At 36.4% G+C, this 16,581-nt stretch overlaps 2 protein-coding genes across 2 annotated transcripts; both read right to left on the bottom strand.

Annotated features, from left to right (window-relative positions):
- Positions 1-3,770: 3,770 nt before the first annotated feature.
- LOC113108066 (interphotoreceptor matrix proteoglycan 2-like) lies at positions 3,771-9,211 on the bottom strand. The gene is made up of 9 exons (XM_026270888.1): positions 9,206-9,211; positions 8,121-9,116; positions 7,103-7,322; positions 6,790-7,000; positions 6,439-6,627; positions 4,938-5,139; positions 4,712-4,791; positions 4,545-4,629; positions 3,771-4,353 (listed from the first exon to the last, which is right to left on the bottom strand). The coding sequence occupies exons 1-8, from the start codon at positions 9,209-9,211 to the stop codon at positions 4,587-4,589; spliced, it is 1,947 nt and encodes a 648-aa protein (XP_026126673.1). The 3' UTR covers positions 3,771-4,353; positions 4,545-4,586.
- A 2,915-nt stretch (positions 9,212-12,126) lies between these two features.
- LOC113108065 (interphotoreceptor matrix proteoglycan 1-like) lies at positions 12,127-15,780 on the bottom strand. The gene is made up of 5 exons (XM_026270887.1): positions 15,542-15,780; positions 13,898-14,064; positions 13,733-13,758; positions 13,365-13,405; positions 12,127-12,284 (listed from the first exon to the last, which is right to left on the bottom strand). The coding sequence occupies exons 1-5, from the start codon at positions 15,723-15,725 to the stop codon at positions 12,127-12,129; spliced, it is 576 nt and encodes a 191-aa protein (XP_026126672.1). The 5' UTR covers positions 15,726-15,780.
- Between the last annotated feature and the right edge of the window lie 801 nt (positions 15,781-16,581).

Below are 16,581 nucleotides of genomic sequence, written 5' to 3'. Positions count from 1 at the left end.
ATACAATCTACAGGATAGAAGGATGGGGATACAGTAAAATACAATATAAACTTTAAAGAAAAGTTAACTTTCATTACACTATTGGTAAAGGGATCTTACAGTAGGCTAATGAAACGCAACTACTAAGGCTGAAGGGCAAACAACTGATGGAAAACACACGTTGGGGGGATACTTCGGTTAATATATTTGTTTTAAATAAAGAATTTAAATACAAAAGTAATACTTTTAATACAAACATATAAACATATAGATGTACAGGCGGTCATTTTAATATTTTTGCTTTTAAATGGAGGTATTTTGGGACGGCTAAGCAGAGGGCCTGCAAATGTCTTTCCTGCTCTGTGTCTGAAAGTACCGGTGGATATGTGAAAGGTTTACGACCGTAGCAACGCACATAAATTACATCTCTAGGACGCGTGGGTCTTTCCTGAACCATCTTTAATGGTTGAATACGATCGAGGGTCTTTCTTCTAAAAGATAAAGCAACTTCATCTAAACTTCACAGTCTATACTGTGACAAACAAACGAGCTCCTCAGCATAGATTTAAAAGCAAAATCAATATTTTAAGTTTTATTTTTAAAAAAACATACAGAAAGACTTTGGCTTCATGTTTCATTGTGTGTGTGTGTTTGTGTGAGAGAGAGAGAGAGAGGGAGAGGGAAAGGGAGAGAGAAAGAGAGAGTGTGTGTGTGTGTGTGTGTGTGTGTGTGTGTGTTGTGTGAGAGAGAGAGAGAGAGAGAGATAGAGAGAGAGAGAGAGAGTGTGTGTGTGAGAGAGGGGGGGGGGGGGGGAGTGTGTGTGTGTGTGTGTGTGTGTGTGTGTGTGGGTGTGAGGGAGAGAGAGAGAGAGAGAGATGGTATGAAAACTTTGAAGATGGTGCTAAAAATAAGAACTTTAAAGAATCTAAAGTGATTAATGCATGACGCATCTAATATAATATAATCATATATATGATATATGATATAATATGATATAAATAATTGTTTATTATATAATATTATATAAAAATATAAAATATTTTAGGTAATATATATCATCATTTTGTTGAATTAAGAATCAACGGACATCAGATGTACTGGGGGTACTGATTATTAAAAAAACATTACATTAATGTTAGCTTTGAAATAATGTACACCCTTGACTTAGATCATGCGGTCTGGAACTCCACCCTCGCCTGCGCGGGGTGTGTGTGAAGCAGCCCCTCGGGTCTCACATACATTTCACTACGAGGACCTGTGAGATTCTGTTTATGATTTAATCATTTTTATTTTATTTTTTAAGTCGTATTATTTTATTTTGGGGATATTTCATTCATGTTTGGACATCTCTCACCGGTCTAAAACTGTAAGGGATAATTTTTTATATGTATCATCAGAAATGTTTATTGTATATATACTATGCTATCACATTTAAAATAAGTTATCTTTTAAAAAAAAGAAGAGTATGGCGTGTTTTATAAGTTTGATTAACTTAAATGTTGAATACCTTTTTTTGTTTAATGAATTGCTTTAGTAGCCCGATGTCATTATATAATTATTTATTTTCATATTCTTTAACCCCTGGAGTCTGAGTGGGTTTTGGGGACTGGAGATATTTTGACACCCCTCAGACGTTGGTGTTTTTCATTATCCTAAAACGTATTAGTGGCTAAAAGTCTGAATATCCCATAATATGTGATCAGCATGATTGTACATGTCTGTAATTTTGAGAAGGCTGCGTTTATGATTAGTTTTTGTTTAAAATATGTTTTAAAATGTGTTTGTATATGTTGTATAAGTATTGATTGAATACATGATTAAAAAAATGTATGATAAAATTATTTGTTTTGGTTTAGTAACATGTCTGTTACTGCGATGTGTTTTATAAAAACGATGAATACTTGTTTAAAATGTATGTTCCGGTTTAGTAACATGCCGTCATATATAATTTAATATTGTTTAAAATAGAGATAAGTCTCTTTTTAACTTGATATGTATAGCGCCGTGGAAATTATAGTGATATAACAAGGTACGTGTGGCTTATGATGAAATTTATAGGCTAGTCATAATTCAGATCGCTTAAAAGTGTACGTGCATGCAGCATTTTATTGTATGGTGGTACTGTAGGTATACGGTTAAAATAAATAATTAAACAGCTTTTTGAAAAAGATATGATATAAAGATGGATATAAAAGGTTTTAAATATAATATAGAAAATGTCTTGCAACAAATAATGTGAAATGAATTTAACTGAATTGTGTCAATGACACGTCCGGGTTCCTCAATAGACCATATTCTTCATTCTGTTCAGTTATATATTTTTCCCCGATCCTGGTAAAATGTATATTTTTAGTGATGAACAAAACTAATGTAAATGTTTTGTTTTATATTGTTTGTGAATGTATAATGTGTTTATATTCATTAAAAGAAGAAAATAAGACTTGGAGACGAATGTGTGTACAAAGGCATTAGAGGGAGAGAGAGGGAGAGAGAGAGAGGGGTACGAGAGATGCTAGCCGTGCACCAACCGTAATTCATAGGTGAACCGTCAGAAAACTGTCAAAAACATGGTACTCCCGCGTGAGATACGTTTGGTTTTAATTAAAAATGGCTTTGAAGATATTATGATTGGTTAGTAAATTCCGACGAGTGTGCACTGTGGCGTGCAAACGCAGACAGTGGGGACACAGAGGGTCAGGATCAAAGGTGTGTGAAAACATCTCTTTCCTGCTCTCTAAAAAAAAAAAAAAAAAGAAAAAGAAGATCTCGTTTTATCTGAAACAGTCGGTTTCAGTATATTTTTTTATACGGTTTAATTTATAACCTTTTTTTTAAAAGAACGGAATGTTTTTTCAACCTTAGTTAAATTGTTTTTAGATTATGTATATTATATAAACTATATAATTTTTTATATATATAAATGTGAAATAATTAAAATGTGTTTTAGATTATATAAATTATATAATGTTTTATATATAAATGTTAAATAACTAAAATGTGTTTTAGATTATATAAATTATATAATGTTTTATATATATATATATAAATGTGAAATAATTAAAATGTGTTTTAGATTATATAAATTATATAACTGAAATGTTTTTCAACCTTTAATTGTTTTATATATATAAATTATAGGATGTTTTATATATATATATATATATATATATATATATATATATATATATATATATATAAATTATAGGATGTTTATATATATATATATATATATATATATATAAATGTAGAACACACCGACCCCATTTATACACCGCTCATAAATGTAATAGGAGGGGGGGGGAGAAGCCTTATAACCACACACACACACACACATAACCTTATAACTGTGATAAACTTCAAACAAGCTAACTGACACAAACTTCAAACAACTGGCACACACTTCAAACAAACTAACGGTCAATAGGGTAAAACTTTCTGTCAAAACCATATGATCGATGCGTGAGGAGTCTTTCATGTACCATTATAATTTAAAACTAACAGGTCAATAGGGTAAAACTTTCTGTCAAAAGCGCATGATCGATGTGTGGGAGTCTTTCATCTTCCGTTTAAACTAGCCGTCAAAACCATGATTTAGAACTAATTAGGTCAATAGGGTAAAACTTTCTGTCAAAAGCACATGATCGATGCTTGCAAAGGTCATAGGTTAACCCTTGAAGTCGGAAAGTTCCGCCCATCCATCATAAGGTTACCGGAAGTTCAACCTGTCAAAAGGTCAAAGGTCAAAGTCATAAATCATCTTGGCATAAAGTGTATTATACTTACTACTGTCATATTTTTCCACTTATTGAAAATGTCTTTTTTGATTTTGGTAAATCTTCAAGTATCCAGAAGCTGTATTTGTATAACTATTACCTACTTAGAAAATAGCTGCCTGGATGCTTCCAAGGTGGCCACCAAGTGAGATTACTTGTCTTAAAAATAGCAGTCTGATTTATTTCAATACAGACGAGCATAAAATCTCAGACAAGGTAATGTACTAAGAGGGTAATACAAGATGAATGGTCTGTGATTCAAGTAACTTTCAGGATGAATACATCAGGGATCTTTTTCTTTTAACATTTAAGATTGATTGTCCGAGAGACGGGCCACAGATTAGATTAGAAGGCACTAACAACACATTTCAAACAATGACAAGGATATTGTCTGTGACTAAGATCCCGTTCTATGACAGAAAATTGTCTTTAACCAAAAAAAAAAAAGAAACAAAAATAGCCTTTTCTGTCTTGAATCATATTTTAAGAAGTGTCCATATGTAGCCATTTTAATTTGTGATGGCAAAGTCTCAGAGAGGCTGAAGTAAAATTGCTCTGGAATCACTAAGATGCCATTTCCCCGAAAAGACAACACAACTTTCTGGAAGAGGAACAAATGACGCAAATCAATACAAACGCTGTATTTATAATAATATATTATAATAATAATAATAATAATAAAAGTCTGAAAAGCCCTAAAGATCCATTGATGTTTACATTAGATGCAACACTGGAGACACAAAGCATACTGTTACATTGTAACATGATGTTCTCATAACATTGTTTACTAACCTTCATTATTTTGCACTCAGCAGGCTATTGGACACTGGGCAGCTATTGACTACTGGAGGAACTTTCTCTTTGAATATCCATTGTTCTGATAAAATAAAATAAAATTACATGAGGGGTGAAAATATACAAAGCTAAAGGTAAGGCATCTTGAAAAGACGACAACTCACATTTGATGCTGCTTCAGAAAATCTGCAAACTGACGATCTCTTGCATAGAGTTCAAGGATGCGGATGCGATCTTGAATATCCTATGGAATGGACAGGAAGAGAAAATCCCAGAAACATGTATTACATACTCGCTTACACACATTTTCAGACAGAATTTTACTTGCTCACCAAAAAGTGGTGTATACAAAATTATTCTTTGTAAACATACGCATGCGCAATCCCATACCTCCTTAGTGAGTTCACTGTTTTCATAAATATGGCGTATCTCTTCACTGCTGAACTCTGTGGATGCCTCTGCACTGGCGCTGCTGTGGACTGGGGGTTCGGGGTACCGCTGGTAGTAATGGCTGTAGCTTGTAGTTAAATCACTCTCAAACATGGGGTTATACTTAGTGGCCATGTCTAGAAATGGTGGACTGTCCTCTCTCCTTCATACAAGCATGGATACACACAAAAAAGGTTGCAACAGACATCTGCAAGGTTAAGAACCCATAACATAAAGAGTCAAGGGATCAAAGATCAGCATTGTTGATGAGTTAATGAAAATCTCATAATGGAGTTAATGGAGATGGAAGCTTCTTCCTAGGTCCTGCACATGCAGTAATTAAAAAGATGCAAGTAATAAATGAGTATTTAATGAAAATGTAACTGACTCCTAAGTGACAGTTCTTTTAAATGTTTGTTTGAACAATTTTCAACATGCAAGAGCTCCTTGGGGAAAATATTTATCTATAATATAATAATACAATAGATTTGACCCTGTTAAGTGTCAATACTTATTTTTAAATACTTATTTTTATTAAACAATGTGCATGTTCTCATTCATCACTGTTACAGTTTAATGGTTATATTCTTCTTTGATTAAATTAAAATGTTTACATTATATTTTTTTATTGGATTTGGTTATATAGCACTCAAGGTCAAACTTTAATCAAGGGTTTGTGTCAGGTGATCAGCTCTGAAGGCTCGGACCATCGAATGCGATTTTCATGCACATCTCATCAGTAAAGACGCTCCTGTAATTAGAAGTATATCTCCAACAACAAAAATTGCTTTCCGCGGTTAAAATGAATGTTTTATTTCATAGTTGCCTTGGTAAAATTCGCATTTTAGGGGCTAAATATCATGTTATTGGTATTGTCGCTTCGACCCGCGGACATGAAAAACAACCACAGACTTGGCAACATTGGTTGGCATTTACTACACAGAGCCGTAATTCACTGACAATCTACACAAAATCGATTTTAAAATCGGTGGCGATTCTTTGTCAATTTTGAAAGCAATTTTGTGTTAGTTGTCGGTATACTACGGCTCTTAGTAGTAACTTCCGCTCCACCTGAACCAGTGTCGCCAAGTCTGCGGTTCGAAGCAACCCCAATACCTATAACGTGATATTTAGCCCCTAAAATGCGAATTTTACCAAGACAACCATGCCAAAAAAAAAAAAAAAAACGTATACTTTAACCCCGGGAAGCAATTTTTTTTTATCTGGGAACCTCCTGGAATCGCGATTAGTTTTTTACTAGTTTTGAGAAGCAACAGGGCAGGATGTGTTGTGAAAACCTGGGAACCCTGATCTGAACACACGTGCTGGAGATAATACTTCTAATTAAAGGAGCGTCTTTACTGATGAGATGTGCATGAAAATCCAGTAATACAGTAAAAGTATGCGAGTTGGGATGAAACCGTGATTTACCAGATTGACTGTCATACAGTATGTGTCTTACCGTACTGGGTCCTCCATCTCATCCTTGTCATATTGGTCTCTCAGAGTTCTTGCTAGGAAAAAGATTACTCCTGACGCCACCAGAAGGAACCCGGCAACAGATGCTATGGCAATGCCAACTACGAGTGGCTCAGAAACATATTCTTCACAATGTTCTCCTCTGTACCACCAGTTTTCCCCAACACGGCATCTACAGTGCAGACAAACATACAAACAGCTACTTATTTTAAAATGAATGAATATGCCTTTCTCTAGGTAGAACAGACTTCAATGTACAGGATTTGATCTGCAATTAATTTTTTTAAATGTACGCAAATGCATTCTTGAATGTCATATAATCAAATAAACAAACCTGCAGATGGCTCCTTGGCCTGGAATGACATCACATTTCCCATCATTCAAGCAGAAGTCATGTTGAAGGTCACAGATGCTTTGGCAGGGTAGTCCATCCATGCTGAAGTAACCAGCATTACACACACATTCAGCTTCACCTGACCATTGGTTCACTGTACATTCAGCAAACCCATTACATGCTTGAAACTTGCACGGGTCTGCCTGTTCCCCTAAAACAAATATACATATACCCACATTGATTAGCCACAGCATTAAAGTGACGTGTGATGAGGTAGGACCAAACAGACTAAGGTTTTCTGATGTTTCCTGACCTGACTCAACATCCAGTGAATATTTGTCAATAGCGAGGTTCATGGTCTGGTAAGCTGTGTTGCAGAAATCCTCTAGAATGAGGTAAACAGCAGTACTGACTCCACGAGGAACAGGCTTTCCGAACTTCATACGGCTGTTCACCACAATACTTCCATTCCTGAAGTTCAAGATCTCCAGGTTCTCGAAGTGGCTGAGGTTTGACTGCAGATATGGCACCAGCTGAGGGACATACAATAACAATAATGATCTAATGAACTAAGAAACTTAAATGGTATTTACAGTATTCCAATCACGATCCCAATGTAACCCACCAGTCTATGATTTGCAAGCTATTCTGATAAGATCAAACACCTTAAAAAGGTTGTTTGTTTGTGCTTGCCACAACAGGATCTGACTTAAAGTGGTTCCCAACCTTGATCCTGGAGTACCCTTAAAAGATTTTAATTCGCTATTATCTTACACACAGTCATTTCAGGTCTCAGAGTCTCTACTAATTAGCTGTTGCATACATTTAGGCAAGTTTGATTAGGGAAACATACAAAATGTGCAGAGCTGGGAATTCTCCCTGACCCACTGGCAAATAATATAAAACATTGTAGGGGTTCTCAACTCTGGTCCTCAAGGTCCACTCTCCTGAAAAGTTTAGCTACAGCTTTGATCAACCTGGAAAGTAGACCTCGAGTGCTGGAGCTGAACTAGTGAATAATTTAATCTGGATCAGGGATGTCCATTCCTGCTTCTGGAGGGTCACCTTCAAGCAGAGTTTAGCTTGAACACATCTGCCTGTAAGTTTCCAGCGATCCTGAAGACATTGTTTAGCTAGTTCTGGTGTATTTGTGGCTTGAGCCAAACTCTGCAGGAAGGTGGCCCTCCACTAATAGGATTACTCAGGATACTCCTGATTTGGAATGATAAGGATTTGACAGGATATGTGGTTGAAGAGAAATAACAATTTAGGGTAAGATAAGGAAGAGGACAAACAATAGGAGCAAATGTATTTTAGAGGAGGTACACTACCAGTTCAAGAAACCGTTGCTCCAAGGCTTTGTACTCTGCAGAGCTCCTATTAAACAGATCCTCAGAGAATATCATGTTAGTTACCCGAAGACTGAAAAACACTATCAAAGACCGCCCGGGGTTAATTGGCACGGCGGTGCTGGAAACTTCCACACCCTGGATGACACCAGAGATGCCACTACCATCTTCCTCTTTGTAATGAATCACATCTAGAGATGGAGTCATGACTTTTGAATTTAAGGTATGCACCAACTCCACCTCCGCTGGGGTAATAGTGGTGATGAGGGAGAAGGGTGATTCTTTCTCAGTTGAAAAAGGAGTTGGGTAGACTGGGCTTGCTGGTTCAACGGTGACCAATATGATCTCATCCTCAGTTAGAATTTCCTCTGAATACTGTATTGCTGAAGCATCTGTTAGTACATAATCATCTTCTTCTTGTGTCATTGTGGTACTCTCAACAGATTCTTTCTGTTCCTCTTCTTCAACCTCCTCCGATTCTTCCTTTATAATCACAGCAAATTCAGTTTCCTCATCCTTTTTCATTTCTGTTAAAACTGTTTCTTCCTTGTTGACTTGCTCCTTCCTCTCTTCTTCTACAGGTACTAAAATGTCTTCCTCAGGTTTTAGGGTAGATTCTACCTTAGCCACTTTGACTGGCGGCATTGTGGGCACTTCTCTACCAACCTGTAAATTTCCATTTTCTCCAGCTTTAACAGTAATCAGTTCAGGAGTTTCTTCAGGCAAGATCTGGTCCTCTTCAGTCACTGTTGTAATTGTGGAGAATTCATAGTCCTCGATCTGTGGCTTGTCTACATCAATCAAAACTTCTTCCTCACCTTCTGTCTCTCCAGCTGGCTCTTGAGCCTTAGTAAGTACAGTTACCCAATCACCTTCTGCACCAGATCCAGAGGTGGGATTAAAATCATCAATTGTCAAGCCATTGTCTTGCTTGGCATCAATAATGGTACCCACAGCTTCAATATCCACAGCAAAAGTCTGGATGGAAGGAAACTGTGACACCAAGTCCTTGTCTTGAAGGTCTAAAAGTAGGAATAAACAAGCATCTTGAGTCTTGTGTCTTTTACCACCATGTTGGTGTCCAATCCTGGTCCTGGAGGGCCACTGTCCTGCAGAATTTGGAAACATTCCAGTGTGTCGGAATGTTGGAACAAAACTCTGTAGGATGTTAGCCCTCCAGGAGCAGGATTGCATTACAATTATTGTACACGTGAATGTTGGTCCTTTTCCTCTGAGGAACTACAGCTGGCATGGTCTATAAGGTATGATGACATAATGCTCTCCCATACCTTCTTCTTCTGATATTGTAGAATCCAAAAGGTCACCAATAGTAAAGACCTCCTTCATCACCTCTCCAGGCAGCTCAGATGGTTTTTCTACTGCTAAAATATCATCCTAGACAATGGTCAAAATAAACCAGTTGTTTCCCAGTCTTTTTTTAAGTTATGGGTAACGCTTGCAAAGTTATTCATCAATTTTACTGTTCCTATTCTTCCATTTTTAGAGTTAGGGTTTTGTTGTAATTGTTAAACATTCAACTTTGGTACAAAACTCACCCACATTTCTTGTTCTCTGTGTCAATAATGCTATCTCATATTGTGCACCTTGTTGAGTATATATATAAATATCTACAGTGGTTGGTATACTGTAGTGAGTGACTCTTTACTGCCACCATGAAAGAAATTTAATTCACCTTGTGGTAATGGTCTGGAGATTCTTCTGCAGGATGGGTTTCCTCTGGAGAGGTTTCCACTGACAAGAGAACATTACACAATAAAAGACTGCTGATGTACAGTTGATGTACAGTAGAGTACTAGTAGCTACAAGCAGATGAAGTAGTACCATGCATAGCCTCAGTGATGTTGGGGTGGATGTCAATAACGGTGTACTGAACAGTGGACCCTTCTGAATTACTAAAGGTGCCCTCTACCATGTTGGATTGAAGATTGATGAAGTCCATTGTCTCACTGCTGGTCTGGAGGGACACAACATATTCCACCAATACTGCCTGTTGATTCCCAGACTTTTTTTTTAAGTTACTGGTAATGCTTGCAAAGTTAGTCATCAATTTTACTGTTCCTATCTTTCCATTTTTAGAGTTAGGGTTTTGTTGAAATTGTTAAACATTAAACTGTGGTACAAAAACTCACCCACATTTCTTGTTCTCTGTGTCAAGAATGCTATCTCAAATTGTGCACCTTGTTGAGTAAATATGTAAATATCTACAGTAGTCAGTATACTGTAGTTAGTGACACTTTACTGCCACCATGAAAGAACTTTAATTCACCTTGTGGTAACGGTCTGGAGATTCTTCTGCAGGATGGGTTTCCTCTGGAGAGGTTTCCACTGACAAAAAAACATTACACAATAAAAGACTGCTGATGTACAGTAGTGGACTAGTAGCTATAAGCAGATGAAGTAGTACCATGCATAGCCTCAGTGATGTTGGGGTGGATGTCAATAATGGTGTACTGAACAGTGGACCCTTCTGAATTACTAAAGGTGCCCTCTACCATGTTGGATTGAAGATTGATGAAGTCCATTGTTTTACTGCTGATCTCTTCACTGATTGTCTGGAGGGACACAACATATTCCACCAATACTGCCTTATCACCACTGCAGAGAGAAGACAATACCTGCACTTACAATGTATGTCCATGGGTTTGTATTGGAAATAACTTTGCACAGAACAAATGAACATGTGACGATCACAATATTCTCACATGATCAGTTGTAATGTTAGAGTAATTTTTTTCAAAACATTGTATATTTTAAAGTGTTTATGTCAGAATTATTAAGTGAAGTGACATTCAGCCAAGTATGGTGACACATACTCAGAATTCTTGCTCAGCATTTATCCCATCCAAAGTGCACACACACAGCAGTGAACACACACCCGTAGCAGTAGGCAGCCATTTATGCTGCGGCGCCCGGGGAGCAGTTGGGGTTCACTGCCTTGCTCAAGAGCAACTAAGTTGTGGTATTGCCGGCCCAAGACTCGAACCCACAACCCTAGGGTTAGGAGTCAAACTCTCTAACCCCTAGGCCACAACTTCCCCATTCCCCATTTCTTGCCCTATTGACTTCCATTGTAATTGCATGACTATAAACATGATTCTTGCTTGTTTATTCTTACTCAAAGAACTAACCTGCATTCATGCACGCAATCAAGTCTAATTTACCTTGATGGATCCATCTGTGGCCTACAGGAAAGATAAAGTTCATATTTTTAGCACAATTACCACTGCAGCAGGTCATAGGCTAATGCTCTATATCATTGTTAAATTATGAATTAAGAATGGCATGTTCCAATTTGACAACCAGGAAGTGTTTCAATTAATGTAGATTTTATATAGTGTATCTATTATTTTATTATTTAAAATCTAAATTCGTTCTATTAAAAAAAATTATGCTTGACATGTCATTTTTAAAATGCTACTTGGTTTTGCATGTGGTAATCAAATGCAGTGATATTCATTCAATATTTAAATGCAACTATAATAACAAAATTAAACATGCACTAACACACCTAATGTTCAATACCGATACGCTCTTGAATTCTGTCAGTTTCTTCAAAGCAGCTGAAATCTGTATGAAATGACAAACAGGCAACACAAAACCAAAATAATACAGTAATTAAGGTTGGTAGATAACAAACAATATACATAACATTTGTGTAAAAATTAAAGTAAGTATGTCGGTGTGTTGTACCTTCTCTGTGATCTTGTGAGTGAGTCTGCTATGCTCACTGCTGGTGGAGTTGAACAGCTCTTCACTATATGGTTCTCCAGTCAATAACATAGCCAGCTCCACCCTCTGCTCAACTAGAGGACGTGAAGGCAAAGCAGCTGCTTCCTGCTCAATATCATTAGTGATCTGCCACAGACAACACACACAAACTTTGTTTAGCAGGTGTTCAGACTTCATAATTCGGTTATATGTATATTTTTGTTCATCTTAGTGTTTCAGATTAGAACCAAACTTGACTTTACATCAGTATGAAGTCAAACACCACCTTAGTATCCATCTCTACTGTCATGACAGCAGATGGTGCTTCTGCAGTAACTTCCTTCTTGCTCTCTGAGACAACCTCATGTGGAACTGCTGTGGTCACCACCACAGTGGTCTCTGCGGCAAGCTCATCACCTACCAAGTTTTAAAGATAATTATTTTTCAAGCTTGTGTTGGTGCAAAAAATTAAAAAATTTGTCAATTGAATCTTCCAATAAACTGACGTTGACTGATAGATTCAGCTCAAAGATTGCAAACAGTCAGGATCCATGATAGAGTTGATTTGATATAGTTGCACTTGCATTGCACATTTTTGGGGGCTTTTTACACTTCAAAAAGTATATATATATATATATATATATATATATATATATATATATATATATATATATATATATATAAACATAATTCAGAATTTAGAGGTTCTTGAATGACATTGTTTGGTACCCTGTACTACCTGCAGTCAATAAAAATGTTTTACAACAGTTTGGTTGTTGCTTTTTGTTATGTTATGTAATGTTTATGTTTCCTAATATTTTCCAAGTAATGTGAACACTAATAGGAAGTTAACACAACTAATTATTTTAAGTCAACAGTGCTTAAGTATACTTTATTAACAAGCTTTCTGTACAAACCATTTTAAGATGTGCAAAACTTATAATTAACACACTAGTTTACTTTTTTTACATTTTACAGATATGCATGCATATTTAAGATTTTCAGAATCAGAAAGAGCTTAATTTCCAAGTGTGCATATTTTTTTTTTTTTTTTTGCTGCATTGTGCCAAGTTTTTCACAACCATTAATATTATATAAACAAATGTTGTGTTATTAATCATTATACTATTTAATATTCAATCATTAATTTGTAGATGTTTAGCAGCTAGCTGCTGTAGAATGAGTCACTGATGCACATTTGTTGTGGCAGAATAGAAATTCGAATCCATAGGTACAAAGTATGGGGTTGGGGTTTAGACTAGTCCTAAAAAGTTATCCATCTAATCTTTTTTCTTCAACTGGTCATAACTTTAAAATTCAGGTCTTGTTCGTATTGGAAAAGTAAAACTGATTACCCCTTGACAACTGCTAGATCTTCAAGCTAGTTCATAAGATATGTTCTTCACAGTTTTCATGAGATTTGACCAAGAAGATTTTATAAGGGTTTTATACATTTATTAAAGAAACTGTCAGCAACAACAATCATAATAGACAGACCTGCTGGCACATGGTCTTGTTCTTGGGAAGACTCCTCAGGTCTGTATAAAAAAATGAAATTGAAAAGGGCATACATGATACAAAAACCTTTAAATGTATGAGTTAACTATTCAACCACACACACACACACACACACAAGTTCTCTAATGCATTGTACATTTAATGAAAAAAACAAGGACCAGGTATGAAGGATGTAAACCTGCATACTGAGTATGTAGGTGTAATACTGAGAAGAAAGAGGAAGATGAAAACAGACTCAGTAATACTATTACAATAAATAAATGTCTGAGGGTAAGGAGGTATTTTCTGAAAGGTTTGGGAGCGGGGGATTGGGTTAGGTGAAACGGGTTTTTAAAATGTTATTTCACCTTTTCAGCCCGGTCTGCCTGAGACTCTGCAATGGACCATAAAGATTCAAAAGACAGACATCAGATACACACATGCACCAGTCACCAATGATATTCTATTTATACCAAAACTATCAGCTAAGATAATTAGTACAACATTAACGATACAGTTCTTATGTTACATACTCTGTGGATAAATGCTAAGTGTTCTTCTGATTGGCTAAAGGCAGTGCCAATCTCCTGTATAGAGAGTCTTTCTGTCTGGCACTGGCTCATCCAGCTCTTGAATTCCTCCTGATCGGGGAGGCGATCCAAGAAGATTTTGAAAGCCTCCCAAATTATTTCCTGACATGCTGATGTAAAAACAACAACAACAACGTCGTATTAGTACAACAAAACACATCAGAACAGTAAATAATACAATCAGTAACAGTAACGTTCTTACTGTCTGAATAAATGAACATGTCTTTCATCTCAAAAGTTAAAGGTCAGCTTCCAGCGTTACAGTTGAAACCAGACCAGAGGAGGAGTCAGACAAGATCGCTCACACCCTTGATCTCCGTCATGGATATAAAGGCTTTGACCTTACTGGCCCCAATCCAATGTGTTAGCTGACTTTTAACCCACCGTACTGCCTTCTTATTTGTTAAGGGAGAAATCACGCGTGAACTGTGAAAGATTGTCTTGAGGTCCTTCAACACTACCCAAGACCTCAGAGTGAATCTGACTGCCAAACACTAATGAGATCTCATCGTTACACACTCAGCTGTCAGCTGCACAGAACTGCTTGCACTAGCTGATTATTATGGAATGGAAATCTTTGTAGATTCTTGATGTTGAGGTTTTAACAAATGTAGATTTGATTCGAATCTTGTTACTTGGGTCAAGATTTGGTCTGGGTTTTGGGTTATATATATATTATTATATTGTTGGTCTATAATGTGGTCCTTTTACAATGTGCTAATGGTGATGATTATTTTAACCATAGGTCGGCACAACAAGAGAATCTGCAAGAACTTCACTATTTGCTATAGATTTTAATATATCTAGCAATATATACGGTATATGGTAACTTTCTGCCAGCTGTCCTTGCTCTTACCCTATTAATAAAATCCTAAAATTCTTCTTCACCCATCTCCTTGAGGCACTAGTTATTTCTTGGCCAGCTTACAGCAGTGAGCCACGTCTCATTTATTTTAGCTATCAGAACACATTTTAAGCCAGTACTTCATTAGCTAGAATCCAGATTCACATCTTGGCTTTGAATAGTTGGGTAACTGCTGTTATGCCCAATTTTTTTTTTTTTTTTTTTTTAGATCTGTAAATTTAGAAAATTAACATGCTTTGTTGTAATGTAAGATAGAATGTCTATAAAAGGGTACATCAGACTCTCCGAAATGTTATCTGGTTGAGCTCAGGCCTTTAAACTGTATTAATTATAGCTTGAGACACAAATAGCATGAGATAAAACAACAATTCAAGAGCTAATGATGTCTCATGTGTGTGCTGTTGTTTTCCAACCAAAAATGATGGCAGGATGTAAAAATGAATTCAAATATATTTTAAGTAGTAAATTCAGTGTCCACTTAATTGTGTTTTTGCGCAAAATTGTGTGTTAATATTATGTAATCTTTAAGAGATACTAGTGCTTTTGATTTTAGAATGTTCCAAAAAGGAAGTATACAAAAAGCTACTTTCAGTTCTTTGGCACTGAATTCTGTATAAATATATAGTACATTGATGTATGTACAAGCAATACTATACACAGATTATACAATGCTATTACTATTAATACTAAACGTATAACTAGGATTAGTACTAGTGTCTCACCTCTGAGCTGATAGTATTTCAGGTGGTTACTGACAGCTTGCTGCACGGTTTCTTGACTGCAGAGGCGTAATCCACTGGACAGAAAAACATTACGCTTATGTCTTGGCAAGAGTCCATGGTCTGCAGGCTTTTCCACAAACCTTTGAAACAATCTTTGTGAGCGCTCATCTAGATTTCCAAACATAGGGATATGGTCAACTTCCCCTGGAAAAAGAAATACAAACAAATTACTTGGTGATAACCATTAGCCATCAAACTCCCAACTAATACATATATACATACAGTACACAAAGATACACACCTGCAGAAATCTCCAGCTGGCGTATTGCAAAAATGCAGCCTAACCAACACAGCACACAGGTCCATATGAGCTTCCACATAGTGACTTCCTGTGGCTTGAAAATTAAGCTGTTGTGCGATAGCTTCACTTCGGACGATGTGTCCAAACCTTCCTACACCTGTACATACCTGTTACACAGTATCCACTGACAGTTATGATAGTATATTGTTGTTATAAAGTGCCATCCAGATTGTCAAAATTGAGCACAGGTGTATAACTGTGGCGATCCTCTGGCATGTAGGCAGATGGAAGGGATTTTCCTTTTTTCCCCTTCTAATCTTGTTTAGTAATCCTGTAGATCAGGTAATCAAGAAGTAACTGTAAGATCTGGAGTTAACCAAGCGTGCAAACCAAATATACATGTGCGGGAAATAAGGGGTTAAGAGAAAATAAGGAAAATAGGATTTGCCAGATATCCATAAACAAAAATAATTTGAATCCAATATACAGTTCTCAATGGAGGCATACTAACTTGACTCTTACGTAATCACTGCTCAACTGAACACTTGACCACCTGTAAGGTTAAGGACAGGTATTAATGGTTTGACCCTTAAAGTCTCCAACAACTGTAAATGAACTGGAATCAAGATGCTTTATTAAGACGGAGAACAGATAACACTACTACTTTTTACTGAAATAATGTCAAATAAACAAATGCAATAGAGCAATTAAGTACAAGGTAATAAACTGGTAAATTACA

The sequence above is a fragment of the Carassius auratus genome, chromosome 9 (genome assembly GCF_003368295.1).
Source record: "Carassius auratus strain Wakin chromosome 9, ASM336829v1, whole genome shotgun sequence".
Classification (NCBI taxonomy): Eukaryota; Metazoa; Chordata; class Actinopteri; order Cypriniformes; family Cyprinidae; genus Carassius; species Carassius auratus.
This window is presented reverse-complemented; position numbering and strand designations above follow the sequence as displayed.